Source organism: Motacilla alba, chromosome 1A (assembly GCF_015832195.1).
Source record: "Motacilla alba alba isolate MOTALB_02 chromosome 1A, Motacilla_alba_V1.0_pri, whole genome shotgun sequence".
Lineage (NCBI taxonomy): Eukaryota > Metazoa > Chordata > Aves > Passeriformes > Motacillidae > Motacilla > Motacilla alba.
Window position 1 is genome coordinate 66,719,184 of NC_052031.1, and position 27,999 is coordinate 66,747,182.

Here is a 27,999-nt window from a genome sequence, read left to right on the forward strand (position 1 = left end):
ATGGAAAACACAGAAGTGCAGATAAATGTGCAGGAAGAGCCATTATGAGCTTGCTTCACCAAGCCCTTCCTGAAGGGGTCTGTAAGGGGCTGCTGTGGTTGTGGATGAGTTCCATCTGTGCTGCCTCCTTAACCAGGCTGTAGAGGTAGGAAGCTGTAAGTCACGGCCTGAGCACACCCCTAATGCCTTCTGCCACTTTAAGGGTCTGTGAAGAGTTTCTTTAATTGCAGAAGATGGCTGAAGCCTTGCTGTGCTATATGCCCCTAATTTCCTTCCTTTTTCCCTCGTGCCAGCTCCTCCTGCCATCCCCCTGTTCCAGCCCTGACGTTCCCATGCACAGCTTCGTGCCAGAAGTGTTTTTCTGGAGTTCACAGGCTCAGGTGTCTGGACCCTGCACAGGCTCAGCCTGTCCAGATACACCAGATGAGCTCATGTGGTGCTTTCAAAGGACTCTGTGTGGTCGGTGCTGCTGAAAGCTGAGGGAGCCAGCTCTGTCTTTCCCCATGACCAACCCAGAGCAGTCTGGATGTGGAGTCAGCACACTCTGAAGGTGGAGGTGCCCCTCACAGCTCCTGTGTTCCAGAAAAGCCTCAGAAGCTCGCTGGGTGTACTGAAAGGGAGACATTTCTGGCATGGGAGTGGCATGTCTGTAGGAGCAGCCGTGCTCAAGGGACAGCTGAGCCAGATTCTGTGCTGATAACACCCCTCTGTTTGGTTCTTGAACTGATTCATGTTCTTTGCAGTGGAAATTAGACATTATTGGTAATAACTCCTTCCTAGTACCTGCTTTCCTTTCAATGGCAGGAATTCTCTTGGAGAAATTAAACGCTCTCTGGAGTGTTTTAATGAAATCCAAGTTTTGTCTCCAAGTCATCAATTTTGCTGTGTCTCTCAGCCATCATCCTTATATTCCTCCCCAGAAACTCACTAACTAATCAACTTAGCACTGGGCATTCTGAAATGTTTGCTGAGAAAACAGCTCTGTTTTGACAGACAGCAATTATAGCACCTGGGCTATAGGCAGACTTTACAGCTCTTCTGGGGATCTCTTATGAATAGCCACCATGAGGCCAGCACAGCCCTGTGCAAACAAGCTTTGTAACCAAATTGCAGTGAAAACCCCCTTCTCTTCTACCCACACCCTCCCCTCCCAAAATTACTGAGTAGCATGGATGTACCTCCTGTGCCTATTCTGAACCTGAAAAAGTTCTCTCATTTTGTAAGAAAATGGCATTTAGATTTAGGGAGAGTTACTGTCTCGTTCAGATGTGCTTGTTTGAAGTCCCATGCTGGGTGTGTGTCATGCACACTCATTGAAGTTGTTGGATTTTAATTTGTTTTTTCATAATTGGAAAACTGCTGAACATTTGAGGGCTTGGAGTGATTCAAGTATGTGGAGAATTAAGGAGAGTACGTTAATCTAAACACAGCTTTTGTCTGTGTCCTTTGGGGAGGCATGTTGTCTGATACTGGTTACATTGCTCATCAATCATAAATCACTTTTTTTTTTGAGGAAGCAATGTGCTGTCTGAGGTCACACAGTCATCATTTGCTACCCATTTGAGACTGTCTTGGAGAGTCTGGGATCTGTTCTCAACTGCCATTTTATTTCTTCCAACCGCTTTGGTTTATGGCGACATCACTTCTTGCTCTGAAAGGGTTTAATAGGAACTAAAAATTCTTCTGTAGGTAGCATTCTTTCCCTCTTTTCAGCAGTCTCAACTAGAGGAAAAGGAAAAGAAAATGTCTACAGCTAGGCAGCTAATTCAGGACATCAAAAACATGTGAAATGCTAATTTAAACAAAATAATATTGACCAGCTGTATTAATGAAAAACAGCCATTGACTTGAAAGCTGTAAAGCTGTTATGGTGTGATAGCCTCCTTGTTCTTAAACATTCTTTTTCCCAGACAGTCTTTTTGGCCATTACTCTCAGCAGTATTTTCTGTAGGCTAAAATAGGTTACATTTAGTGTGTGTACTTTATTTCTGCTTCTAGAGCTGACTGTCCTGCCCTATTTTTAAATTAATCACTTGAAAATCTTGCGCAGGGAGGTGTGCGAGACCGAAAACATAAATGAGTGGCTTTTCCCTGAAGAAGGTGTCTGTTCCAGCCAGGTTGTTATTGCTTTCCTCCCCTCAGAGTGACCTCTGCTGGGAGCATGTCCCCATCCTGCTGGGAAGAAGGGCTCTCGCAGCTGCCTGGACACAGGGTTCCCTTGCAGCCAGCCGGGAAGGTGCTGCAGCCACATGAAAGGCAGAGGTGTTAATCCCCTTGCCAGCCTTGTGCTGGGCTGTGCTTGCCACGCCACGCCCCAGGTAAGACTTTCCTAGGATGTGCTTGTCTGCAGGGCAGGAAAACAGGCTTCCCTTGGTGTTTGCTGTAACCAAAGAACATCACCTGGAACAGGCAGAGAGTTTGGCTCTTCACTCAGCTTTTCGTGGCATCCCTGGCACGTTGCACAAACGAGCTCTCAGGTTGAGGGACTGCAAAGGGATGTCTTGATGGACACAGTTGTGATTAGGTTACCTTTAAATAGAAGATTATAAATGGTAGTGCCTTCAAGGGGAGAGGACATAGGAGATGTTCCTCATTTCTACATTTATTTTACTTGGTCACCTTTACCTTTCCCCTGTTCCTATTGCACCAGTAAGTAAAAAAGCAAGATGTATGAGAGAAAAAAAAAATAATTCACATTTCCTTTTGCTTCCTTATTTTGTTTTGCAGTGAAATCATGTTGATAATAGAATATTATGTTATTCTATAATAGAATGTCAGATTTTTTGAAATGGGATTGGGGATGGCACATTCAAGACAAAACCGAAAAATCAAAACTTGGTTTTTCATTCCACCCTTGAAGCCACTGTATGTCACAGTTAAACACTTTGCTGCAAATGATTAGCCAAAAAATTCCTGGGGATCTGCCTGTGTTAATCTCTGTTCTGCCTGATGATGATTTTGTTAAGCAGTTAAGGTGCTTTCCTGCTGTAGTCCTTGAATGTGTTACTATCTTATGTAAATAAGGTCTTGAAGATGAAATGAAAGACAGGTCCTTTGGCCAAACCTGTATACATTCATTTAACAGAAGACTGAGACAGCATAAGTATCCCCACAAGCATGTAGAGCTAAAATTACATTTCTCAATGTCTGCAAATTTCACTTTGCAACATTAAAATGTTTGGAGTTTTTTTGTTAAGTATGATTTTTTGGTGTGTTTTTAAGTAGATAGATGAAATGCTGAAAGTTTTTTGGGAACTTGTGTTGAATATTTGAAGCCATTTGGAAGAAAGTGGAAGAGAGTCTGGTCCCTTAATACAGCTCTTATTATATGAAGTCAGTGGTAATTTTGCCTTTGGTTTCAGAGAGGAAACCATTTGTATTTGCTATAGTGATGAAAGACTTCTGGTTTTTTCTTAATGCCCATATTCAAAAAACCCAATTCAATTATAAAAAACTTGCTGCTTTCTATTGGTAGTAAAATAGCCAGCATAATTAGAATTACTGAAAAAAAACAAAATCAAGAAAGATTTTTTTTTTCAGTTTATTAGGCCACTTGAGGTATTTGTAGTATGCCTAAATGTTACTTTACTGGTTTGTGACATCCTTTATTGCTAATTTGGATCCCATAGCACTTGAACAGAAATGTTTTTGCCTCTTCTTAGAAGGGCGCTGTGGCATTCCATACTTCTCTTTCCAACATAAGGAACTGCTGAAGAAGTTACACATGTTTTGGGGGTAGCACAGTGCTGGTTTCAGAATCTAAGAACGCTAGAGAAGTTGGCGAAAGGGAATTTTGGCTCCTTGAAAGTTTAATAAATACTGGAATTCTGGTGAAATTCTAGAAGTTACGGAAATGCTGAAGTCCTGGAAGTGTTGCAGAATAGCAGGCAGAGGGTGGCTAACGTGCTATGAATTGATTAACTGTTACAATTCATGAGCAGAGTGATGAATAAGCTGATAAAATATTCTGATAACATAAAGAATAGGCCTTTAATTAATACCAGTCAAATTGCTTTGTGTAAGATGTGTAATGCCAAAAAAATGCGATATGGTTCCTTGATTATCTCTAAAGTTTGGTTAAAAAAAACCCAACCTTGTTTAGAATAAGTAACGTTTTGCATTAAGTATAATTAATCTTCTGTAGAAGATCAATTCCCAACATTATCACAGAATCAAGGAACAGTTTGGTTTGGAAGTTTAAAGATCATCCAGTTCCAAACCTTCCACTAGACCAGGCTCCATCCTGGTCCCATCCAGCCTGGCCTTGGACATTTCCAGTGATGGGGCATCCACAGCTTCTCTGGGCAACCTGTGCCAGTGCCTCACCATCCTCACAGTAAAGAATTTCTTCCTAATATCTAATTTAATTCCATGTTCTGTCAGAGTGAAGGCATCACCCCTTGTGCTATCACTACATGCCCTTAGAAAGAGTCCCTTAATGTTATCTGTTAGCTCTGTATAGACAACATGCTTAAAGTGAGCATCAGCTGTCAGCATTTTCCCATTACAGTTAAAACTGAACAGTGAACTTCATTTCTGAGCTTAATAGATTTTGTGCTGGGCTTGATGCTGATAACAATTTGATCAGTGAGCTGGAAGCAAGTCTAAAATGACAGTGCAGGTGATAGAGGAAATAGTGTAGTGTTTCCTAATGGTGACAGCAGGCATGGGGGCCATGGAAATTGCTTCGTAATGCAAGCTCCTTCACACCAAGTGCATATGAACGTGAAGCATTTAAATCAGAACAATATGAAGTCTACTGTGCACTGTTTGGAAAGGAGTGACTTGGAAAAGAGTTGGCCATGTCATGGAAAAAAGTGTGATCTTGGCAGCAGGAGGACTTTGGCTACATAAAAATAGGATTAATGAGTAAGACTAGAATGAAGATTTTAGTTCTGTTTCATAGGGTAGTTGATACAGTTGTCACAAGACTCTGTATAGTCCTAATATCTAGAAAATCAAATAATAGTAATATTAAAAGACTTTATTCAAGCAGAGACAGTCAAAACAAGGATCATTATCCAGAAACTGAGAACAGAAGGGTTGGAAATAGAAAGACATAACACTTTGACAGTGAAAATTACTAACCACTGGGACAAACTCACAGGTACAGCAGCCTTGGCTTCCTCATGGCTTTCTGTCCCAAGTGCATGTCCTTTTCTTAAGCCCCCCAGAAAAAATGATTGGGGGCAACTGGGTATGATGTAAATGTTTATTCTCTACAGGAAAGCAGACTGGATAAAATCAAAAAGCCTTAATTCTGCCTACTGTAAGCTCTGAAACAATCCCCTGAAGTCAAGGAGACCCTTAAAGTAGCATAAAACAAAATAAAATAAGCAGGTGGAAGAAGTTCTTTTCCACACAACTGTTTTCACTTGTAGGAAAAGTAATTGTGAAACAAATAGCTTCAGGAGGTTCAGTCTTGGATAAATCAGATGGGTTTATTGCTGCTTACATCTGTTTTATCAATCCTTTCCTTCTCCTCTTTCCTTACCTAGATTTTTTTTTGTTTGACCAGTTCAATAGCATTCTTAACTTACAGTATTTGATGAATTCTCATCTAAATTTTCCCAAAACTTCCTCTGCTCTATCACTTTCTCTTATGTTTTTGTCCTCTGAACATCTTTCAGGTGTGTCTGTTTTCCATGAAGCAGCTTCCCAGGGAAATGTTAGCTTGTTATGGCTGTAGTTTTAAGATCCAAAAGAACTTTGAAGAGTAAAGTTATCAGGATTTTTTTCCACTGTTTGTAGTGATTGTATAGAATGACTTACTGTCATCAAAGCTGCAGGAAAATCTTGCCTTTAAATGCTCAAAGGGAAGCTTCCCTTTCCATTTCTTAATCATGAGCTATGGATACTGAAAAAAAATTAGACCTTAGTTTAGCTCTGGTTTTGGTGATCCCTTATGGATCAGAAGGGGGCAAAGCAAGTTTTTCTTCTGTCCTGTTTTGTGTGAACATGGGAAGCTCCCATTTGAAAAGTGTCTTGTTGCTTCCAGGGAGAACAGCAGAAATGCAGCCAGCACATGCTTCACCTTTACCTGAGGGACAGCTGGAGTACAAGCCAGCCATGGCAGGTTGCTCCTCTACAGCCTGGGAGCTCTGTATGGTTGAAATGTTTAGAGAAGTAAGGCTCCACAGCATATTGAGAGTGGAAAATACCCACTGCTTTGTTTCGTGGCTTAAAATGAGTGCTCTTTCCTTTCTCCTGGAAACGTAACCTGTGGTGTAAGAGCAACATTACTCTTAGCTGGGAGGGAGATTTCTCAAGAGTCCAACAATACCATCATCTCTGTCACCACCTCAGTTTCTTGCCAGATGCCAAACCCAAAACTCAGATCACAGCCCTTGATCACAGTGAGAACATCCATATTACAACCTAAATTGCACGTCAGATTCTTCAGCTTGCAAAGAAGAAAAAAACCATTCCAGTGCAGGGTCTGCCTGCAAACAGAGAAACCAATGATTTCCCTTTCAGTTCCTCAGTTGCCTTAACATTTTGAGTCCAATTTTTACAGTGCAGAGGAGACCTAAAAGCTAAAGTGGAGTGAAAAAACAACATATGGAGAGTATTTATTTCTTGGGTGGGGAGCTGTGTCTGAAGAATAGGATTATATCAGAGTATTGCCTGCATGGTGTTGTCACCACAATAACGTGCAGCAGGAGGAGGAGGCTCTCTGGAGGTGGTGTGGGGTGAAGGCAGCAGGGCCAGCGAGGAGAGGCGGCGGTGGGGCTCAGCCCCATTGTTCCGTAAGGGCTGCGGGGCTGTCCAGGTGTCCTGATTTAAGGGCTGCTCCTTGAGACAGGAAATTGTATCTTGTTCTGAGGTTTACTGTAATAAAGTACATAGTCCTGGGGGAATGTGCTGCTGGGCCCATGAATCACTTTATGGGCTGGCTGTTCTGACCTCAGCCCTGTGATTTATTCACGCCATACCGCAGCAGGAATGGCAAAAATGTGAGCGGTGCGTGGTCCTCCCAGCCTCCCCCTTCCCAACCAGATGGGCCTTGAACTGGGAGGCTGCCATAAATCCATAAAGGCAGGTTTGCTCCTGGCTGCCAGTTCCACTTGTCTTGCCCACCGTGCCGTGTGTCTGCTGGGGAATCCTCTTGCTGCTCAGGTGTTTCCTTCGTAGTCCTGTGGCCTTGTAGTTTCTCGTGTGAAAAGATGAAAAATCTCAGTGCAGTCATGGTGCTCCTAGCAGAAATAAGTGTGCAAGGTTTTTGTAATCCCCTTTTTCCTTTCAGTTAGCAATAAACAACAAAAAGAAAGAGACCTGACTGTTTTCAGCTCAGAATGTCACTGTTTTACAGATGTTACCAGATGTGCTCTTTAGTAAATAGCCTTTGCATTTACAGAGGTAGTTAAATGATGTGCTTTTGGTTGAATCACAAATGACAGGAGTGCAGAGTAGCTCCTGACTCTCAGCTCCACTAAGCCATGTTTCTATTCCAATTGACATTGTTTGTTTACACGTTTTGCATTTGGCAGTTGTTAGTTTTAAAATCTAGCACTTTCCTTTGGTGCTGGCCTTTCAGTTTTTGAACTATTTCTTCTGCATGAAGCATCCTGATATTTTCTTGAAAATTCATTACAAGAAGAGTCTGTACTCTTCAGAAAATGCTCAGAATTTTTATTGATGTCCAAAATACCTATTTCTTAAGGATAGTTTCAGGATTAAAAGTTGTCCGTGTCACACATGTTCACCCTGCCTTGCAGTTTTTTCCGCCACTTTATTTTTTTACTTACTTTCTTTTTTTCTTTTATAAAGTAGATAAAATTTAAACATTTTCAAATTCAGCAAGATTTTTTTGCAAGAAATTACCTTGCCACATATCTTGACTAAGTAGATACCAAATGATAATTTCTAACAATTGTACAACCAATTAAAGGTCAATTTTACCAAAACAAGCTAGATGCTACTTAGAAGAAGATAGGGGAACTTTCATTTATCTATAATATAGGCAGGTTTTCATGAGAGCCAGTTTCTTGTGTGATACAAGCTAGTTTAATTCTGTTTTTGTCTATTTCATAGTCTCAAAATTTAGAGGTTTATTACTTTTTCTAAGATGCTAAGAGCTACATCTGTAAATTTATCTGTGATCGTGTTTCCTCAATAAGGCAGTTAGGGAGGGATTTGTTCAGATTTGTTCATTTGTTTCAGATTTGTTCACTTGAAAAGGTGTTGGTTGCAAGAATGTGCTAAATTGAGGTTTTTCCAACTTCCTCACAAATGAATGACTTGCTCCCTCACTTTCTGTGCGTTGCTTAAGGTTCACATGCTTTATGTCTCATTACAAAACAGGCAGTAACAGCTTCCTTTGAGATGGTTGAGCTTCTCTTTATTTCAATAAAACTCTTTAGATCTGAAAAAAGGCTTTGAGCTGGTGTGGATCATTACTGGGCTTAGCAGGGATCTGATAAAGGGTTGTCAAAGGTCTGTTTGCATGGTTTAGATCAGGCTTAACAGTGCTTGTTCTGGAGCAGAGTACACATGTTCAGTCCCTTAAACTCTTTACTGCATGCAGCTCTGGTTTCATCTCGTGAAGAACAGGCACTGGATAGAGGTAAAAACAGAAGGAAAGGTGGTAGGATGCTCCCTGGTTACTGTAGAATGCCAGTTGCTTCAAGCATCTGGGGAGTTATCTTCAAAACTCATCAGAAAATGCTGTAGTGCCCATTCAAACAAATCTGCACTCGGGGACTGCAAGTAGCTACACCTGCTTTCAGACCCGGATCTGAAAAAGGAAATTAAATGAAACCTCTCAGGCCCCTTCTGCTGCAATTACAGAACTAAATATATCCAAATTTTATCCATAGCCCCTGACACCTGCTCCATTTCTGTCCTCAACCCTTTCAACAACTCCTGCTTGCTTAGAAACACTTTTTTTTTTGGCACTTCTGAAGCAGCAGTCATTGGAGCTACCAGGAGCAGGAGGCAAAGTGATGCCTCTGTGTTTAATGAAACTGCTTCCAGCCTCTTTTTCCCCTGATGCTGCTATTCCTGTCCTTATCCAGACACTTGGCATTTCTTGTGCTCCTTTTTTAAACCCTCTCCTGGGCAGCAGCAGCAACCAGAAAAGACTGAACTACAGGTATAGTTAGGGTTAGGAGGGAACAGAGATCAACATTAGTGCTGCCGTTGTTACTCCCACCAAAGCCCAAACACATCATTTGCAGAATTAATGTAAAAAGGTCTGACCTTGAAGAAAATATTTCTTTTTAGAAATCAGACAAAGCGGTTCTGGAAGAAAAGCTTGAACAAATGTGCAAAAGAACCCTCAGAGAAGAAGGAGTAGGAAGTTAGGCAAGGCACATCCCGGTTGGTACGCAGATAGACAATAAATAATGAAAGCAGTCCATAGCTGTGACAAGAAAATTTGTTGAAATGCTACATGTGGAAGAATATTTAGATGTTTGTAAAATAACAACGAGATGAAGTAGCTGTACACATCTGGTATGTAACATGAAACTGGATGTCACAGGGATAACAGCAATTAGTGAGAAATAGACTAATATTCAGAGCTCAAATGTGGGTACAAGTTATCCAGGAAAGCTAAAAATGAAAGTAATGGTGTTGTATATTAATCACAATTGAGGTTTTGAGGAAATAAAAAAAGATTATAAATTATAGCATTACTTTGAATCAAAATAATGTAAGGATCATAAAAGTTACATAAATAGAGTAGATGGTATACTGCTGTGGATTTTAGGTATAACGTTTTGTTAAATGTAAGTAATAATGGAGAAATGTTTTTGTGTTTTTGTCAGATGTAGCTATTTATTGGATGCAAATCAGAGAAACTGCCAGGCTTGTTAACTTAATAAATAATGACTAGATCACCAAGATGTAATGGTGTGAGACTTCAGGATTGTAGTAAGTAGTGATGACACAAGAGAAGAAATCATCACCAAAACTGATTTCAGCTGTAGTGATCACAAATTGATGAAACCTATATTCAAAGAAAAAAAAACTATGCTAGAAAAGTGAAGTATTCAATTTCTGATTAAAATTAATAGATTGAAAAATGGAGCCTAGTAAATAGCAAGTGAATTGGTCAGAAGAACACAGGAGGTTCATGTTGAGGAAGCAATGCCTTTATTTAAAGCAAAAGTCCAAAACTAGAAGGTCTTTGCATCCCAGACAAAAGGGGGAAAGTTTAAGAAAGTTACAAAGCTGTGTATCTGTATCCAAAAAGGGAATTGGCAGCAGCCTGAAAAACTGGTCAAGGGAAAGAGACATTTAGGGAAAGCAGAAATTGTAGGAATAAAGTGAGAATTCTGAAAACCTGTGCTGAATGAGACCTCCCAAAAAAAGTAGAAATAAATAATAAATATTCTTTAGCCACTGCTACAAAAGGATCAGGAAAAAAAAGTGGAACCACAATGCATTGAGAATAGGGGTAGTGTGAATATAGTTCCAAAACTAAGTTAATGCCTTTGCCTTGTTTTCCAATGAGCTGATAAAATACAGAGGAAGGCAGGTATGATCACCTGTCAGAATGTCAGCCATGGAAATGAGACAGATGCAGAAGCAAGATAAATTATACTCACCAGAACTGACATGGTAGCCATTGAGCAAGGAGGTAAATGCTCTGTCTGTTTGATTTGAGTATAAAGACTGGATAATTTTCTTAAAACAACTGTGTTATAAATCATGACTAGAGTTTTTCATGTGATCAGAAGCCACAGTAAGATTGCAGTATTGCTGTCAAAGTTTGACTGATAAAGCTGAAATTTCTTTCTACCATCTTTCAACCCAGGCCAGATTCACAAAGACATCAAGACAATTGTTTTCACTGTAGTAATTGTGGTTGTTTGATATGTTATAATCAGTGTGAATTCCATGATTCATTTTCCATTCTAATGTTTTGGCAGTGCTGGCTGTGGCAGTGAAGGGTTTGACAGTCCCAGTGTCAGGAAGAGCTGCAGCTGGGCAGTTCCTCCAGGGATGAGGAACCTGCGGTCAGATTTGGGTTCCTGGTGTTTATTCAGGGTTTTAACTGGCTCCTCAGGCTGCAGGGATACACAGCCAGCGGAGGGGCAGGAACCTGGAAATGGGAGGGCAGAACCATCTCTTGCCACAAGAGCCTGTCTTGTGTCAGCTTAAACTGATTGTGAAACCACATGCTAAGCTAGAGCTCAACCTGAACTTGACCATGTCCCAGGAAAAGAAATTGGAGCTGCCTTTCTTATAAGGTCAGTTTTCAAAAGCTGGTGGATATATTCCGGTGGCCTCTGTCGCCTGGATGAAAAATATGCCTTGAGTTTGTGCTCTCTCTGCACTGCTGTTAAACTGCAGATGAAGAAAGAGCGCCCGTTTCAGGACTTCCTTCTCAGAAAAGCCAGCTCTGGGGAGCTGGAGAGCCTTGTAAGTACTGCTGTCTCTCATCCAGATTCTGCACTGAAAGCTGCTAAAGCAAGGAAGGTTGTCTTCAAAAGAATTCTACCTTTCATAGGGGACAAATCTCCCATAACATCAGGCGACAGGGTTGAAAGTTCCTTGTGCAATGTGCCATCTTGGGGAGCTTCCACTCTTCACAGGCACCTAGGGAAGGCTGATGGGCTGACAGTTGAGCAGCTGTGACATGCAGCAGCCAGCTTTTCACATCAATAAAAATACTTCAGGAAATTAGTGGTGGGGTTTGAGACTTCTCTGTAAAACTGTTGGATTTTTTTTCCTAGATATGCTGGCAGGCACAGTCTAAGGCTGCACTGCAGTTCTGAGTGCTCAGAGCTGAGCTATGAGCAGGGCTAGGAATTGCAAATTTTTACCTCTGGTGCCAAAGTGATAAAATTAAGATAGAAAGCTTAAGTACAAGAAGGGCTAAAACATTGATGGAAAAGGTAATATAAAATATCTATAGAACTACTTGTGACTTTATCAAACATGTTGAGGGAAAGGACTTTTAAAAGCACTGCTTATCAATCCTAGTAAGGAGTTCTGTGATTCTAGACAATTGGGATGTTAGAGAAAATATGTGTAGGAAAGTCTAAATGTATTATCAGTATCTTTTTTTTTAAACAAGGACAGTACAAGTGGTGATGCTTCCTGTGTCATGGAATTCACATTGATTATTATCATGCCATTCTTATAATGGAAAATTAAAGGGACATCACTTTTATGACCACACAACTGTGTTCACCAAGAGTTTATCGTTTTATCTTGTTTTCCAGTTATGGTCACATGCATTCAATGACATTGAAGAGAAGAGTGGAAAGGTGTACATTCAGAAAGCTTCAGTTTGCTGATAACAAAAAACTCTTATTTTCATCTCATTTGGTTTGCTTGAATTCTCAATTTCTGTTTTGGTAGCTTTAAGAGCATAGACCAGAGATTAGAAAAGCTGCTGATGTGCCAGCCAGGCCAGGCAAAGGTGATGTGCTGATTCAGGAAACAAGTACTGGAATGGAAGGAGTGTAGTATTATCCCTTTTGACTGAAGACTTAAGGCTGTGCTTTGGAAATTAATTTGCAGCTTGGGGTTTGATTATTCCCAGCTGTAATTAAAAAAAGCAGGTTGTACCTATTGCCAAGTTAAATTTTTTTCCCACTCTCTTGCAGTAAGAGGTAGCTACTGTTTCTTTTGGATGAGTTTGCTCACTTTGGGATACTTTGAGCTGCATCTTAAATGTTGCAGAAATTACAGCCAGTGCAGAATTTGGCAACTTGCATATTAAGTGAGTTATTCATCTGTTAGCATCATGAAATGCCATTCACTGGTATAATTGCCTTTCTCAAGGTTACTTTTAAGAACCAAATCTTGATACCCAGAGCTCTGCAAGGACTGTCCTCCCTGTGAGGTTCTGGAAGTCAGAGTTTCTTAATTTTCTGAAGATGTTCTGTAACCAGCAAAAAAAAAGTAGGAAAGAATGTGGAGTTCAGAACTGCTGCTGTCGTGGTAGCACAGTTGATGATGGAGGGGACGATGGAGCCAGGGCATCTGGCCCATTGAATCAGTGGTTTGGTGTGTTGTATTCCTAATTGCTTTTTAAGAGTTTATTGAGTGTGACCCACCCAAACCCTGCCATTCTGCTAAACTCATGAAATTACTGCATGCCATATCCCAAAGCTTTTATGTTCTAAGCTGCTGCCTGTCTGTCTAGCTCTCATAACACTACAATGCTGTATCTGAATCTCTCTGCCTTGGAGTTCTTTCTGTTGTTGTCACATCATGGGAGGGTTTTTAATTCATATGCAAATAATACAGTTCTTATTGTGATGGTGATTCATCATGGTAAGTCTTCCAAATGTCTCTGATAGGAGAGCATTAAAAGCTTTTAGCAGCATTTTCTGTAGGCTTGGAGTAAATGCAGTGGACAAATATCAGACAACCAAAACAAGTCTTGTACCAGTGGCACCTCAGTCATTCTTTGGTGATTGATGCCCTTACCATGAGGAAACACCTCATGAAACAGGAGGATCTTTCCTTGTGTGCTAAAGGCACAACAGCCATAATTAACAGTTCATCTTAATATGCAAGGATGAAAATGCTGGCAGCTTAATCATCGTTCATGGAAGTGCAACAGTCTCTGTTGAAGGAACTGACTGGATTGCTATGAGCTTGTAGCTACCTGAGCTCTTCAAATTTCTGCCACACTTTTAAATGCTTTAGTTTAATGCCAGTCAGAAGGAGATTTGATCCTATAATGCAACTAGGGCTGATGGAATAATCCCAGTTCTTCCATGACATTAAAATCAAAGCTGCTGTTGATATCAACAGTGCTTTCATATTGTCTCCTACACACTTTCAGAAATACTCCAGATAGGAAGAAATTTCATAATTTGAAATAAAATTTTATAGAACAATATATTTATAACGTCTCTATATGGAATAAGTGATCTCCCTGACATATGTAGGCATATTCTTTTAATGAATATGTATCGTTTTCATGTTTTGAAGCATCATTAATTCAGCACTCTTTGCAGCCTGTTATTCTTTCTAATTATACAATTGATAAATATTCCAGTGCTGTGACCCTGGGAACAGTACTGCAAAGTACAAAACTGCTTTTTAAAGTTCAGCTCCTCTTGTGTTTTACCAGAAGGATTCTTCTCCTTTATTGGGAAAGGGCTGTGAAGGAATTATGTAGCCTTCTGAAACCAAGTGCCATAGAAACCCATTTGAAGACAACTTGATTCTGTTAGTGTTAGTAATTAGTAGAAGTGTAGTAGTACACTGTTGCCTAGTTATCTTCCCCAAATCAGACATTTCTATTCAAGAGTTGAAGGAGACGTGCATTTGCGCACTGTTTTTTGTGTTTGTTGTCAAATCTCTCTGCTCTACTGGCCTGTAACTATTCTGTAGTCATTTATTTTAAAAAGGCAAGCCCATCTTTCTTTTGCATTATTTTTTGAAGACTGCAGACAGAGCAAATAATGTTGATATTGATCTTGAGATTATAGCTACCATTGTCTCTTAAGAATTAAACCTACTGGTCTTGATACCACTCCAGTCTGTATTGATCATGATCTACAGTGAAAGGCTTCAGTGTAAATAGAAGGAAAAAAATAATCTTTTTTTTGTCCAATTTGGAGTAAAACTTGAACCTGTTTTCAGTAGATTTTTCTACACTGTTTCTATTTCAGGTTTCCTTTGGTAGTATTCAGTCTGTTACAGAGTCTGCTTCCCTCTTGTGAGCCGTGTACAGCTCAGTTCAGGCTGCAGAACCTGCTGCAGTGGAGAGATAAATAAGCAGTTTGCCCCTGCTGAGTTGATGTTGGCACAGCTACACTAGTACCAGCGTCTGAAATACCTGAATTAACTTAAGTGAACTGTGTCTGCTCAGTGACTCTGGCCCTAGCCAGCATTTGAAAAGATCAGCATCCTTGGGTTGTGCAGCATGTTTTGCCTGCTTGTGAGAACTTTTCAGGACCTCCAATGTTGTGAACTGAGGAGAAGCATTTTGCTGAAGAAGCCAAGCCTGTGGCAGTGCCTGAGCCTCCAGGACTGACTGCTGCACTCCTGGTGGATAGGTTTGTTCACATACTGCCACCACCGTGCACACTGCAGCCCATTTTCTCCTTCTTGCCACATCCCCTGTCTCACAGCAAGTTCCTCCGGCCTCCCTGGGGATAAAGCTCTCAGGAAGGGAAATAAATCACTTTTGTAATGCTCTTCAATCAGGAACCTTGTCTTTTGCTTGGTAGTATGCCCTTTTTATTGTCTTGCAATCATTTGGCAGTTGCAAGCTCCACTGAGAGCAATAACTTGCCACTACAGACATGTCCCTTCCAGCAGAGGTGACAGTGACACCTGCACTTCTCCCACATAGAGCAGTTTATGTTTACCTTGCTCAAGTAAAAAAATGCAGCTATAATGCACTTATCACAGGGTATTTTTCTTACTTTTGTTCAAACTTCACATTGTTTCAGTTCCAGAAAACAGTCAGAAAGCCACTGTGGCTTTCACCCCACTTCTTGATCAGCACCCTCATCTCACAGCACAGCACTGAAGTTTTGGCCAGTAGGAAATTCTTTTCTAAGACATGGTGGCAAAGATTTTTCAGGAAAAAAAAAAAAAAAAAAGAAAAGTAATGGACTGCTATCCATATCTCCTTTTTCTGGCCTTGGGGTTTTCACTTAAGAAGCAGAGATGGGCAGCAAAGGATTTGATTGCAGAAGGTGTATGGCTTACATGCTATTTGAGGCACCTCCAATTTCCATACCAGAGTAATGGCTCCACAGATAGAGTTACGGAGATATTCTTGGCTCTGGTCCTGAATCATCAGCGAGGATTGTGGGCTTACTATTAAAAGAATAAGTGTTTCTTTATAATCAAAACAGATTACTCTAAAGAAAGTGAAAATGACCAGAGCTCCAAGCCAGCCTGTCTTTCCCAGGATACCGATAGCTGGAAAAAAGCAGAGGTCATGGATCATGTTCTGTCACTTCACCCTATTGGTATTTTTCATATTTCAGGCAGACATCCAAAACTGGATACTTTGCCATAAAGCAAAAGCAGCAGAAACAAAATGGCAATAATAACATGCCCATTATCCATCGTTCCCACACCTACCAAGATGTAGTCTTGACACTACATCTGGGAATCTGATGTGCACCTTTTCCTTTCCTCTACTCTTTGCCTCCATTAAGTCACCAGAATATTTGTATTTCTTCCGAGCACAAATGTATTTAGAATACTTTATGATTATCCTAATGTATCTTAAAAGATTTGCTTTACTTTATGGTATTACATTTTGAAAAGGAAGCAATAATGTTTTTCTAGATACAATCTAGGCAGGATCCAAGTACTCTCTACAGTGGATCTGTGAGATTTTTGATATGCTGGTGTTTTATTTAAAGCAAGCTAACTCTCTTGGACTGTACAAGAAACACCTGTGTAAACCCAGAGAGAAATTCCACCTACAGAAAATCCATTGTGTAGTCCACTGTCCTGTCAGATGGTGAACAATTCTGTCTGTTGAAACGCACCTTTTCCTCTTGAAATATGTGATTTTTCCACATTTTTGAGACAGTGGCTTAAACTGGGATTCTGATAATAAACTTCTTGATATTGAGTGCTGCAGCAAAACTTGAAGTGCATTTGCAACTTTATTTTTAGATGAAATGTAGATAAGAAGTGTTGTACTCGGTTTGTGTTTCATCATCACTCCTGCATGATCCCATCTTTCACACCACCATACGTTTAGGACCTCATTTCATGCCTTCTTTGCAAGGTGATGAGAGGGGAGACAAGCCAACTCTACTGGGCAAGGAGGCCAAGGTTTTCTTTAAAATCCTGTTGCACATCACCAGATAAAGATGAGAATTAAGGTGGAAGGACAGAAAAGGTTGCTTTCCCTAACATAATGAATCTTCTGGCTTCCTTTGAGAACTGCTGTTTAACTGTTAGGGTGATTATCTTTGTCTCCTTTCTTCCCAGTATGTATAAAATGTTTCTGAATTCTGTTTGTAAGAGTTTTCTGCTACAGGGAAAGAGTATGGGAAAATGTTCAGCCAAAATACTAATGAATGATAGTTATTAAAAACTGAGATGGTGAGTGCAGAAGAAGAACATAATGTGTTTTTCTTACCCTGTAAGCTGCAGTTTGGTATCAGCACAGTTGTTTACAGGGAGGTAGGTGTGTGTGTCTTTACTTGCTGTTCCACCAACAGACATGCAGCCTAGACAAAAATATGTATTATTGCTTTTCAGAGTTGCACACTGGTACAGCATCTATGGTGTGCTCAAATCTTTGTAGAGCAGTCTTCTAAGTTTTGCAGGATAATAACGTAATTCGTTTGGGTTTTCTTTTCAGACAAGAAGCCCTTCTTGCTGCCATTAGTGAAAAAGATGCCAATATTGCTCTGCTAGAGCTTTCATCCTCTAAGAAGAAGACTCAGGATGAAGTGGCTGCACTGAAACGAGAGAAGGATCGTCTTGTGCAACAGCTCAAGCAGCAGGTGGGTACAGGAGGGCTAGGAAAAATCCGGTTAATAGTCTGGTGTGGGATTATTATCTTGATTTATGGAACTAATAATGTATACTCCTGCCATATGTTGGGATGGAAAGTGCATAAATAACAATTTCAAACTAGCTACTGGACTCGGCATTGAGGGAAGTTTCTTTGTGTCACTGCCTGAGTAGTAAATGTGTGAAAGGATGTATAGGAAGTTGTGAATGAAGAGGACACTGGTTATTATCCTCTACAGTCACAGATAGTCACAGATTCAGGGAAAAGTAGTGATACTTCTCTTGGGGGTTTGTATTTGCCTTTTTGGGGAAGAAGCCTATTTGGAAGAATAGGCTGTAGAGCTCAAATATGAATGTTACAGCACACAGTCTCTCCTGTGATTTCTGATTGCAACTGGAGCACCAGGTGTCAGCTTCTAGAACAGACTCTGGGAGATCTCGTGCTTGTGAGGAGATTGGTCCCTTCCTATTTCTGGCCTCTCCCATTTCTAAGATCTTTCTGTGTTGGCATAACAATTAGAAAAAGTGTGTTTCTGTTAAAGCATTCAACATTATGTTCCAGTACTGAAGGCAATGTGAAAAGTACATTGCCAGTAAAACACAGAGGAAGCAAAAGGCATCCCTGGCAATAAGAGATTTAGGATCTGAAAAAATCTGTGTAGATTTTTCACTTCAGCACTTCTGGTGGGTTTTCCTGAGTTATTCCCTTGCCACATTCCTCTTAATAGCACATATGCTGCTGCCAATCCAGTATCAACTTCTTCAGTGCCACCATTTCCATCTTCATAAAGTTTTATGTGCAACATTTCATCTGTCAGCCAGATGATTTCTGTTGCTGTCAGAGAATGTAAGACAAAACCAGGTCAGCACTGTGATAAGGGATTTCTGTGCTTCTTCCTTAGCAAACACAAGTAGGTTATTGGCCATGTTATTTATGGTAATTATTTATGGTTTCATTTAAGAGCAGTACTTTTGGGAGTTTTATGTACCAGCTTCAGAATGAGCTAGGAGTATAGACTGCAGTCTTGTATTATTTACTTTTGAGCAGCAGTTGTAATTACTGTCACTGGCCAGCCAGGTCATCTGCTGAAACAGGAATCAGAAGTGGTCACAGCAGTGACCAGGACTTGTTTTGTTCATGTAATTGTTGATGCAGCAGCTGTAATTTATGGTACCACTCATTCCAAGAGAAATTAACACCACTTTTTAGTTCTTGTTGTCCCAAGCTTAAATTCAGGTGCTTTCATGCCCCTTGCCCTTCCCAGTTTCTTTCTGATTATCTTTTGTGAGAAGCTGGAACAAGCTGTAGTATTTTGTGGTGAGTTTTTTTCTCTGAAAATCTGTGTATACTTAATTAACATATTAATGTTGTGCCTATCTGTAATGACTTAGGTTTCAGGTAAATAATTTTTTTTAATGTTGTAGTTCCTATTGTTATCTTTCAGTGCTGGTAAGTCTTCCAGTATCATAAACTCTTCCTAAAAAGACACGGCCATTTCCCTTAAGGATACCAGTCCTACATGCTTTTCTGTGTATTTGTGGTATACTTAATTTCTCAGATAAAAGAAAATTGCAAAGGATAATAATTTGAAACTGTTCTTGGTATGTAGTGAGACCAATTATGATTTGAGGTTGGAGCAATACTCCTTTTTCAAACAATTCATTGGACTGTTGAAATGCCTTTGAAGCTTCTGGTTCCAAAATTGCAGTCAGCTATAAAGACTTGTCACTGTTTAAGATTGTTTAAGATTTTAATCTTAAAAATAATGAAGAAAGCAGAAAGTAATCTCCTCAACACATCTGTGCTATGGGTAGTATAAATAAAAGTTTTATGTGTAGTATAAGTATAAAATCACAGGTATTCTCCAGTACATCCACAATCCCCAAGGCAGAATGAATGTTTACATATAAACAATCTAAACTACATTTAAAATATACCTCAGAAATATTTATTTGACCAAACATAGATCTGACACATCCTCCTTAAATTCTATCCTGTGTTTTAAGGATGTGTCATCTTATATCCATTTTTTTGTGTGCAGCTTTCAACACATTGATAGAAAAACTCCTCATTGCTTATTATAGGAGACTATTACTCACCACCTCTATGAGTTGCAGAGAATCTAAAATTCCATTTTTTTTTTCAGTGCCAGTAGTTTTGGTATGTAGTTTTTCTGAATAAATTCAAATCACACCAACTTTGACAGCTCCAGAAATAGGAGATGGGTCAGAAGAGATGGCTGCGAGATTTTACAAGATCTCCATTACTGATGTAGTCAAGGGAAATCTCATTTTTCCACATGCTTTGCAAATATTCTGTGTACTTGGCCCTTGCACTCCTCTTCAGTTGTTCCAGGTCACCAGCCTCATATTTTCCAACAAAACAGCTATGCTGCTTCCTCAGTTTAAGCCTTCTCCACATGGACCCTTTTCTGCATCTTGAGAACAAGGGTCCATCTGTGTTTGCCAGCTCCACAGAACCATGTCACCTTTCAGGAACTTCCTAAAAGTTCAGCTGTAATTCTTAAATTCACAGCAGAAATTGTAAATGAAAAATCTTTCAGGCTTGCAGATGTGTTGAACGTAGCTGTTCAAGGAAGGCAAGTGATGCCACAAATCAAGATATTCTGGAAGACTTTGAAAAGCAAAATACCCAAAAAGTTTATTCAACCCTTCAGATTCAGAGCTGGGATCCTGGGCTCAGTCATTCATGTTTCAAAGCTGCTGAGCTCCCTGATAAGTATTTGGTATTTCAGTGCATCCCATTCCTAGGAAATGCTTAGGCTTTGTGGTGGGAAAGCAGCTCTTTCAGTTGGTGGTCAGACACAGCTGAGTAAAAATTCCCATTTCCACGTGCGTGGGATGCACACAGAAATGCTGAGCTTTGTGGGAAGAGCTGTGCATGCTGTGCTACCAGCATGGCTGAATCTCTGCAGGCTGGCAAGAGCTTCTGACAGGGAGCTTTAGAAAAGCAGTTTCCTGACTATGCTGCAGCAGTGAGTGTGAATGGATCCAAGCGTGTAGGGTAGGATTTGGATTGGGACTTTTCTTGTGCTGGTTACCATTGGCTGACTTGCTGCTAGTTGACCTTTCTTAGAGTGTAGAAAGGTACAACACTCACAAAACAAAAACTTGTTCCAACGATTGCCTGTGATTTTTATTTATTTAAAAGTATCAGTGAAGACACATAGGTTCATCAAGGGAAGGGTATCCAGAATCTGGAGGGCTCTGCTGCCAGTCCTTTCCCAACTCTGTCACATTCCTGATCACTCACGCGGGAAGGGTGCTGCTGCACAAGAGAGGGAAGGAGTCCTGCCAAAGACATTTTGGCTCTTTAATTTCTCTAAGTATGTGCATTAAAGTTAGGATGAAGAGAAGCATTTTGGAAAGAGGATATGGCATCAATGTTGTTTTAATTTAGAGTTTCTAGGCTCTGAATTGCAGGAATGTGCCTCAATAGAGAGCCCATTTCCTAATGAGGCACTCAGCATTGACCAGGCTGTCCAGTAAATGCAGCTGCCTGTTTCATATTGGTTGTCAGTTTGGATGAGGGATTTCCTCTATCATCAGACAGGCAGGGCCATTGCAGGGCGAGGGTCACCAGCTAATGTGGTCCCAATTTATTCCTCCTAGGGCACTGTGTCTCTGTGGGTAGCTGATGGAGAGGCAGTGGCTGCAAGGCTGCTGCTCAGGAGGGGCTGGGCTGATGCAAGAGCTGGAGTTGTGTAAGCAGATCCAGATGTGGTGTGGAGAGGGCCCTGCTGGGTGTCACACCAGGCTGACAGGGACCCAGGGAGCTCTGGCCTGCTTGGTGGAGCACAGACACTGCTCAGCTGTTAGGAAATAGCCTGCTTGCCATTTTTCCCTTTCCTCGTCAAGCTAAGTTTTAATATCAGCTTCTATTTATTGTAACAGAGCAAAGCACCACTCCACAGTTTTCAGTGGTAAAGGGAAGGCATATCTGAAGGGGCTGAGGTTTTCCTCTCTGTGGCCTTTGAGTCTTAAACAGCTGGGATTTTCTGCTAGGAGCTGTTTGTAGCAAAGACTGTCATTTTCTGTATTTGTACAGCGTGTAGAAGAGTGGGTGCCTGACATGACCAGCATCTCTGTTACTGCCATGCCATAAATGTGAAGTAATAAGTGTTAAAATTTTTAGGAGGCTCTGAACAGCATTAGTGTTTTCTGACAGCTTGGAGTATCATTCAAATTAATTGTTTGTAAATAGCCATATTCACTTGTATTATTACATTTCATCATCATCATCATTATTATTATTATTATTATTATTATTATTATTATTATTATTATTGTTGTTGTTGTTGTTGTTGTTGTTATTGTTATTATTATTATTATAGCAGAAGTTACCAGGAACTAGTTTGACTCAGTGTTACTGATGACAGGATCTCAACATTTTCATTTGAAATCGTGTGACTTCAGGTTAGATTAATACTACATATGTTTTATTATGCTGCCTATGCCTAAATCAAAGTTATTTTCAGATCAGTTCCTCAGTCTTTTAAGAACATGTTGAATTTTCGTTCTGTACTTCAGCATGCTCAGAGACCCACCCAGCTTAAGCTTTGTCCGTGTATTTCATAAATACACATCTTCTTTTGTCATGCAAACTGTTAATGAAAAATAGTGAATAATGGGATCAGGAGAGAGCTCTCTGCAGCTGAGTTGATTCGTCCACTTACACCTGTAATCTGTTCCCAAAGACTTTAAGTGAAGGGGACCTTCAGTCCTGGGAAGTCTTTTTTATACCTTATCTGTCTTTATTATTATATGTAATGTCCCTTACTGCAATTTAAGCTGATTACTATTTTTTTTCTATTAGAGGGATAGAAAAAAAATATTTACTCCCTGTCATGTTCTTGCCATAGACACTCTTGCTGTTCACTCAAAAGGAGCTCCTTTCTATTTTAATAAAGGGAGATGAGAAGCCCTATGCTATTGTAAGTGTGGATTTTGTAGTCAGCCTTGCCATTAGAGGAATCTTTAATACCTGTTGTTTCCTTTTGCTTCTTTATCCTCATCAAGGTTGTGCCTTCCTCTGTGGGTCAGCATGATTTTGAGGGGCTGTTATTTAACATTCCCACTAATGGAGAGGAATTATTTGGCAATGGTCAAATAGCTAATAATTGTCTGGTAATAATAGTATTCATGTAATATTGAATATACATTTCACCTAAACAAGCAAGTACCAGAGCTGTTTTTTCTGAGCTGCTTTGTGCCTCTTCCCTGTAAGATTTTGACTCGTTTTCTTCATGAGGCTGAGTTACTGTAAAGACTGGTTTCCCAAGTAAATGTGGTTCATGGGATCATGAGGAACTGTAGATTCCAGAGTAGCTTCTCACACCAAAAATCATATTTTTCCACTGTTACTTGTTTCCCTGGAAACCCTGCACACTGACACCTGACACTCCTCTGCTGTGAACTTTTCCAAACTGAAGTTCCACTGGCTGGAGTCATTTCTGTTTATAACAAGAGAATGTCTCTCAAAGGAGACTGACAGGCAAATGTTTTCCTCTTGCTGCTGTGGAGCTGTATCAGCGTGACCACACTTCTGGCAGCTTTAGTTACCACCCTGCCTGATGAAATAATACAGATTGTGAGGGCGTGCAGTTAGTCTTTGCTTTACCTTAGCTGCCCTGGTTTGAAACCATGTCTGATGAGGGTGGTTGCCCTGTTAGCAAGGGAATTTCTTCTTCAGGTGACATGGATACAGTCACTGCAGATAATTGCTAAATGTGGTGCCGTTTTGTGACAGAACCCCTGTTGTTCTCTGAGAGGTTCCAGCAGTCTGGAGTTCAGTTAGGGGAGGCATCTCTCAAACCACTGTTGGAAGGGAACTTAGGAAGTTTGGGAATATGTGTGTGAGTTGTCTGAGTGTGGTCGTGGCTTCTTTATGGCTGAGGAAGAAAAATTAATATTTTAAATGAGTGATGAGATTCAGGGCACTTGAATCCATCTCTGTTTATTGATCTCCTTACCACAGTCTCCACGTACTTGCACTGGCAAGAGTGCAAATAGATGTAAAAGTGGAGACAGAAAATTTTTGTGATAAGAAAGTTAAGAACAGGCAGAGGAATTTGAATGTGCCAGAGGTTTCTTTATGAACTGGGCAGAACAGAAGGTACTCTGAGTTCTGGTGTTCTCTGAATGCCAGGTTAACCAATTTGAAGCAGGAACAAATAGATTAATGTACTTTGCCAGAAATTTTTCAAGGACTAGTGAAGCATTTCAATGACTAGCATCACTTGCAGTGGATTTGTTACATATACAGTGCAGTCTCAGCCTCACCTATCCTCTGCATGGTCTGTAGAGTCACAGTAAAGTCACCTTTCTTCGGGTTCTTGTACCACCACTGTCTGGAGGGTCACTTGCAGTTTTTCAATTACTGGCTTTAATATACAAAGGTGCCAAAATATGTAGTTTTTACAGTATATTCTTAGCTGTGCTGCCAGTGTAGCTGGCATGTGAGCAGGCAGAAGTGGGCGAAATCACTCTGTACACTTCCTATTCAGGAAGCTGTTGGACTAGAAACAGAAGAAACTTCCGGCTGAAGTGAATATATATCCACTAATTGGCTCTCATCAAGCATTGCCAGCTGTCAAATTTAAGCATTGTGGCTTTTGTTGAAGGCCTGTAATGCACCCAGATTATCAATCACAGCTCTGCTCGTTCTGCCAGGTTTTGCTCCTCAGTAATTGTTTCTGTCAAGGGGGGAGTCTGTGCCAGGAGCAGACCCCAGCACCCTGACAAAGGCTTTATCATGCCCTTGAGCACTGCTTCCTGGAGCACAGCACTAGGAGCCCTCACATATTGAAAGGAAGCACTTTCTCCCTGCCATGTGTTCCAGACTTTTTTCCCATCATTTTTAATCATCCATTAGCACAGTAACAGCACTCAGTGCAGCATCAGCAGTCTTTTCTGGGGCAGCACTTCATCTCTCCCTGGTATTATGTTTTCCTCCTCTCCCTCCTCCTTTACCTTCACCCTTTGCCTCTTGCATGACTAAATAAAAATGCATGCTCAGGGGATTCCTGGCTGTGGCTGGCTGCATGGTGCCAGGGAAGGGAACTGCCTGCTGGAACCATGGGAGTGCATCTTCTTGTGCCTGTTGGAACTGCTGCAAACAGCTCTGGCTGCTTTCTGTTTGTGCCTTCAGCCTTGCCACAGCCTGGAGATTTTAGGGTATAGCTGTGTAGGGTTGTTGGAAGAGGAAAGTGCTTTGCCTCACTGAAAGAGGGAGCTTTAAGACTTATAGAGGTATTGAGGAACCCAGATGACAATACAGCACTTGGTACCTTTTCTTTCTAGACATTTGTAATATTTTTTAAAATACTGTAAGGACTAGTATTTCCCAAGTTTGAACTCAGATTTCAAAAACTTGTTTCACTCCATTAGAAATATTCCTCCATTTATTGAATATATTAAGATTTTCATACTCCAGTTTTACAGCTTTTGAACTGACTAAAAATTCCCACAAATAAATTTAAATTAATTGGATAATTGCCGGCAGCATTTAGTGCCACCTGCACACTAGCTCTCATTCAAGGCTTATGAACTCCTATAGGAAGTTATTTAAGCAACGTTGCCTCTCTCTAGAAAATCAGGATTGCTGCACAAGTCTAAGTTAGCAGTTGGGAGACCCTGTTTCCCATTCCTGTAAGTGACCAACTTGATGGTGTTGGATGTCAGGGAAGATTGTTAGGGCTCCCCTGGGAGAACCAGGCTTGTTAGCACTGTTAATGAGGTGAAAAATGCTCACTGAGCTTGGGCTTCCTCAGAAGATTGCACTAGAAGATCTAATTTGAGCTTGAAAAATAATCATTCCTTGGTCTGTGGACAGTACTGCTGGACATGGGTGCAGTGTAAAAACGGTGACTGTCATTTGACTCACAGTTGTACCACACAGTGGTTTCCTGTGGTTATTGTGGCCCAAACCACTGGTCTGATACACAATGGTTTTCAGTTAAATAAAGAGAATATATTAGAACAGCTCTCTATGGTACATACATACAACAGTGTATTTATGGAATTCATTCAGTCTCTTTGCTACAAATATTATGTTGAACAATCTTTGTCTTAGCTGATGAGTCATGAGATAGATGCAAAATCTCAGAAAGAGTAATTTAGAACAGCTCAGGATTGCCCATGGTTGTTCATTCAAGAAATACAATTATGGGTACATCTTCTTTTGCTTAACTGCCTTGGTTTGTGGGGTAGCTGGGAAGGACCCGTGCATGACTGCTCCTGATTGTCTTCCAGTGGCAGGATGTGCCTCAGGGGTAAAATATTTGAGACTTTCCAACCATTGGTCCTTGTGGCTGGGCTGGTTTGGCATCACTCTTGGTATTTGAATTGATGATGTCTGAAGGATGACCAGAAAATACAGTGAGTTTATGGTTGCATTTAAATTGTATCTTTTAGACCCATTGTTTAGGGAACTCTGAAGTGTTGGTGACGGGAGAATTCCACTTAAACATATAAAAAGTCTTGACAAGATAAATCCATGAATAGATTTTCTTTTGTGAAGAAACAGAAATTTCACACTGAAATTTCAGATTCAGGAAGATTTTGAATTACTTGCTTGAAGATTTTGAATCTTGGTGAAGATGGGTGTGTAAGCACCCTTACAGATATTTCATCGACTGGATGCAGATTTTTCTGTACTAAATTATTCCTGTTCATCTGGGCTGTTTTACCTGGCAATGACAATTGTCTGGGAGACACATATGTCCCTTTACCAAACATCCATTCAAAATGTGCTAACTTGCTACGTTGGGCTTATCTCTTCCTGTATTTAAAGATATCAATCCTCATGGAGCACACAACACACAGAACGGTTTCATATTAAACCTATACAGTAAAACTTTATTTGTGGCTGTTTGTCATGGAATGAAAAGCCTAAAAACCTGTGATATTACTGACTATCACATATAAAAACCAATTCACACATTGATAGTCAGTTAAAAAGTACTGTCAGATAGCTGAAAGGCATTTTTCCACCTTTAGGATTGGTTTTAATTTGTGTGAGACCTGTAATTGGTGAGGTGATAGATGATTCAAGGTGTTTTCCAAAAACATGTAAGGAGAAGGTGAAGTCAGAGATATGGGGTGACTGATTGGGTTCATAAACTAAATATGTAGAAGGTTTCAAGTAGATTACAGATTAACAGTTGTATGACTTAATATGTTAGTGATGTGGTCTTTATTTGAAGGAGGAATGAATGATGGAAAGAATTGGACACCTAGAATATGTAATGAAAATTAATGATCTATAAGATAGAATATATTGCATATTTGTGATTTTGCTGTGTTATTTTGGGAGTAACATAATAAATCACTGCTTTTTTTTTTGCTTGAAAAGAGAGAAATGCATAGTCTGCAAAAGAGAATTTTAATCCCCACCATCTAAAAAATTGATAATGGAAAAAAATTAGTCTTAACTGCAGGGAATGAACTTCAGTAAACAGTGAACTGTTGATGAGCAGTGATCTCAGGTATTTTTGAGCTTATGCACTGAATATCTCAGTCTACAGATTTATTTTTTCTTCTGCTGTATTAAGCTCATTAAATTCTGGAAATAATTTCCTTTTTTGAAACTGTCTGATTGAGCCTAGTCCAGTACACCATTTCTCAGGCAAATATGAATAGGTAAGGCAGGGGAAAATAGAGGTTTCATCTTGCAGTTGGAAATCTAAGATGCTGTCAGTTAGGAGCAGTTTCTTGATAATAATCCTTCATTAATTTACGTACCATGTTGTGGAAATTGCAGGTTTGTCAAAATGAGGCACAGATTTATGAAATTAGGCATCAGTTCCTTGTGATAGCTTCTGCAAATGGTGAGGTGCTGGTGGCTGCAGATTCCCCTCAGTACTGTTAAATTCATGGTGTTACGTTCTGAAGAATCCAAGCCTTAAAAAATTACTATTCATGTTTAGGTGCAGAACAAATGATGCATTTACTCCTTAAAAAGTACATAGGATTTTCTACAGACCCTTTTTAAGATGGAGAAATACAACCAAAGAAAAGGTGTGCAGATTTTCCCTAGAGGTGACTTGTTTGCCACTTGACATTTGTGAATGCAGGGAGGGGATGGAGATTTTTCTTCTGTCTCCTAACTATGAGGAGTCTGGAAACAGCTGCCAGGAGGTACAAGATGAGAAAGTTGATTCTGATGGAGACTGTGCTTCCAGTCCCTCCCTGAATGGCAGTCTGGAGACAATGCTGTCAAGCATGAGTTAGTGATTCTGGCAGATTGTCTTTAGGGCTGTTGCGTTCAGCTGTCCCTGAGCAGACCTGTATGGAACACAAAATGAAGGCACAGTTTCTGTGTGCCTTATTTTGCCTTGAATATCTTGCCAAAGGCTTTGAGTCTTTGCAGTAGCAAGAAGTGATTTTAGGGATTAGTCCAAGATTTTGCACGAAGACAAAATAAGTCTCAAACTCAGCTATCAAAAGATTGCTGTCTGATTTTACTTGGCATAATCAAACTTTTATCATGTGGCTATCAGAAAAATGTGCTGATTATGTACCCTCAATTTCAAATACAAGTCACTTAACTTTGCAATTCCA

General features: G+C 40.2%; 1 protein-coding gene across 14 annotated transcripts in view; it reads left to right on the plus strand.

Annotated features, from left to right (window-relative positions):
* Positions 1-27,999, plus strand: part of ERC1 (ELKS/RAB6-interacting/CAST family member 1) — a 280,579-nt gene that overhangs the window by 206,115 nt on the left and 46,465 nt on the right. For all 14 annotated transcript variants that reach the window (XM_038153889.1, XM_038153893.1, XM_038153899.1 and 11 more), the window contains one exon: positions 17,261-17,405. In XM_038153889.1, the coding sequence (XP_038009817.1) occupies positions 17,261-17,405 (145 nt within the window). The remainder of the gene's footprint in view (positions 1-17,260; positions 17,406-27,999) is intronic.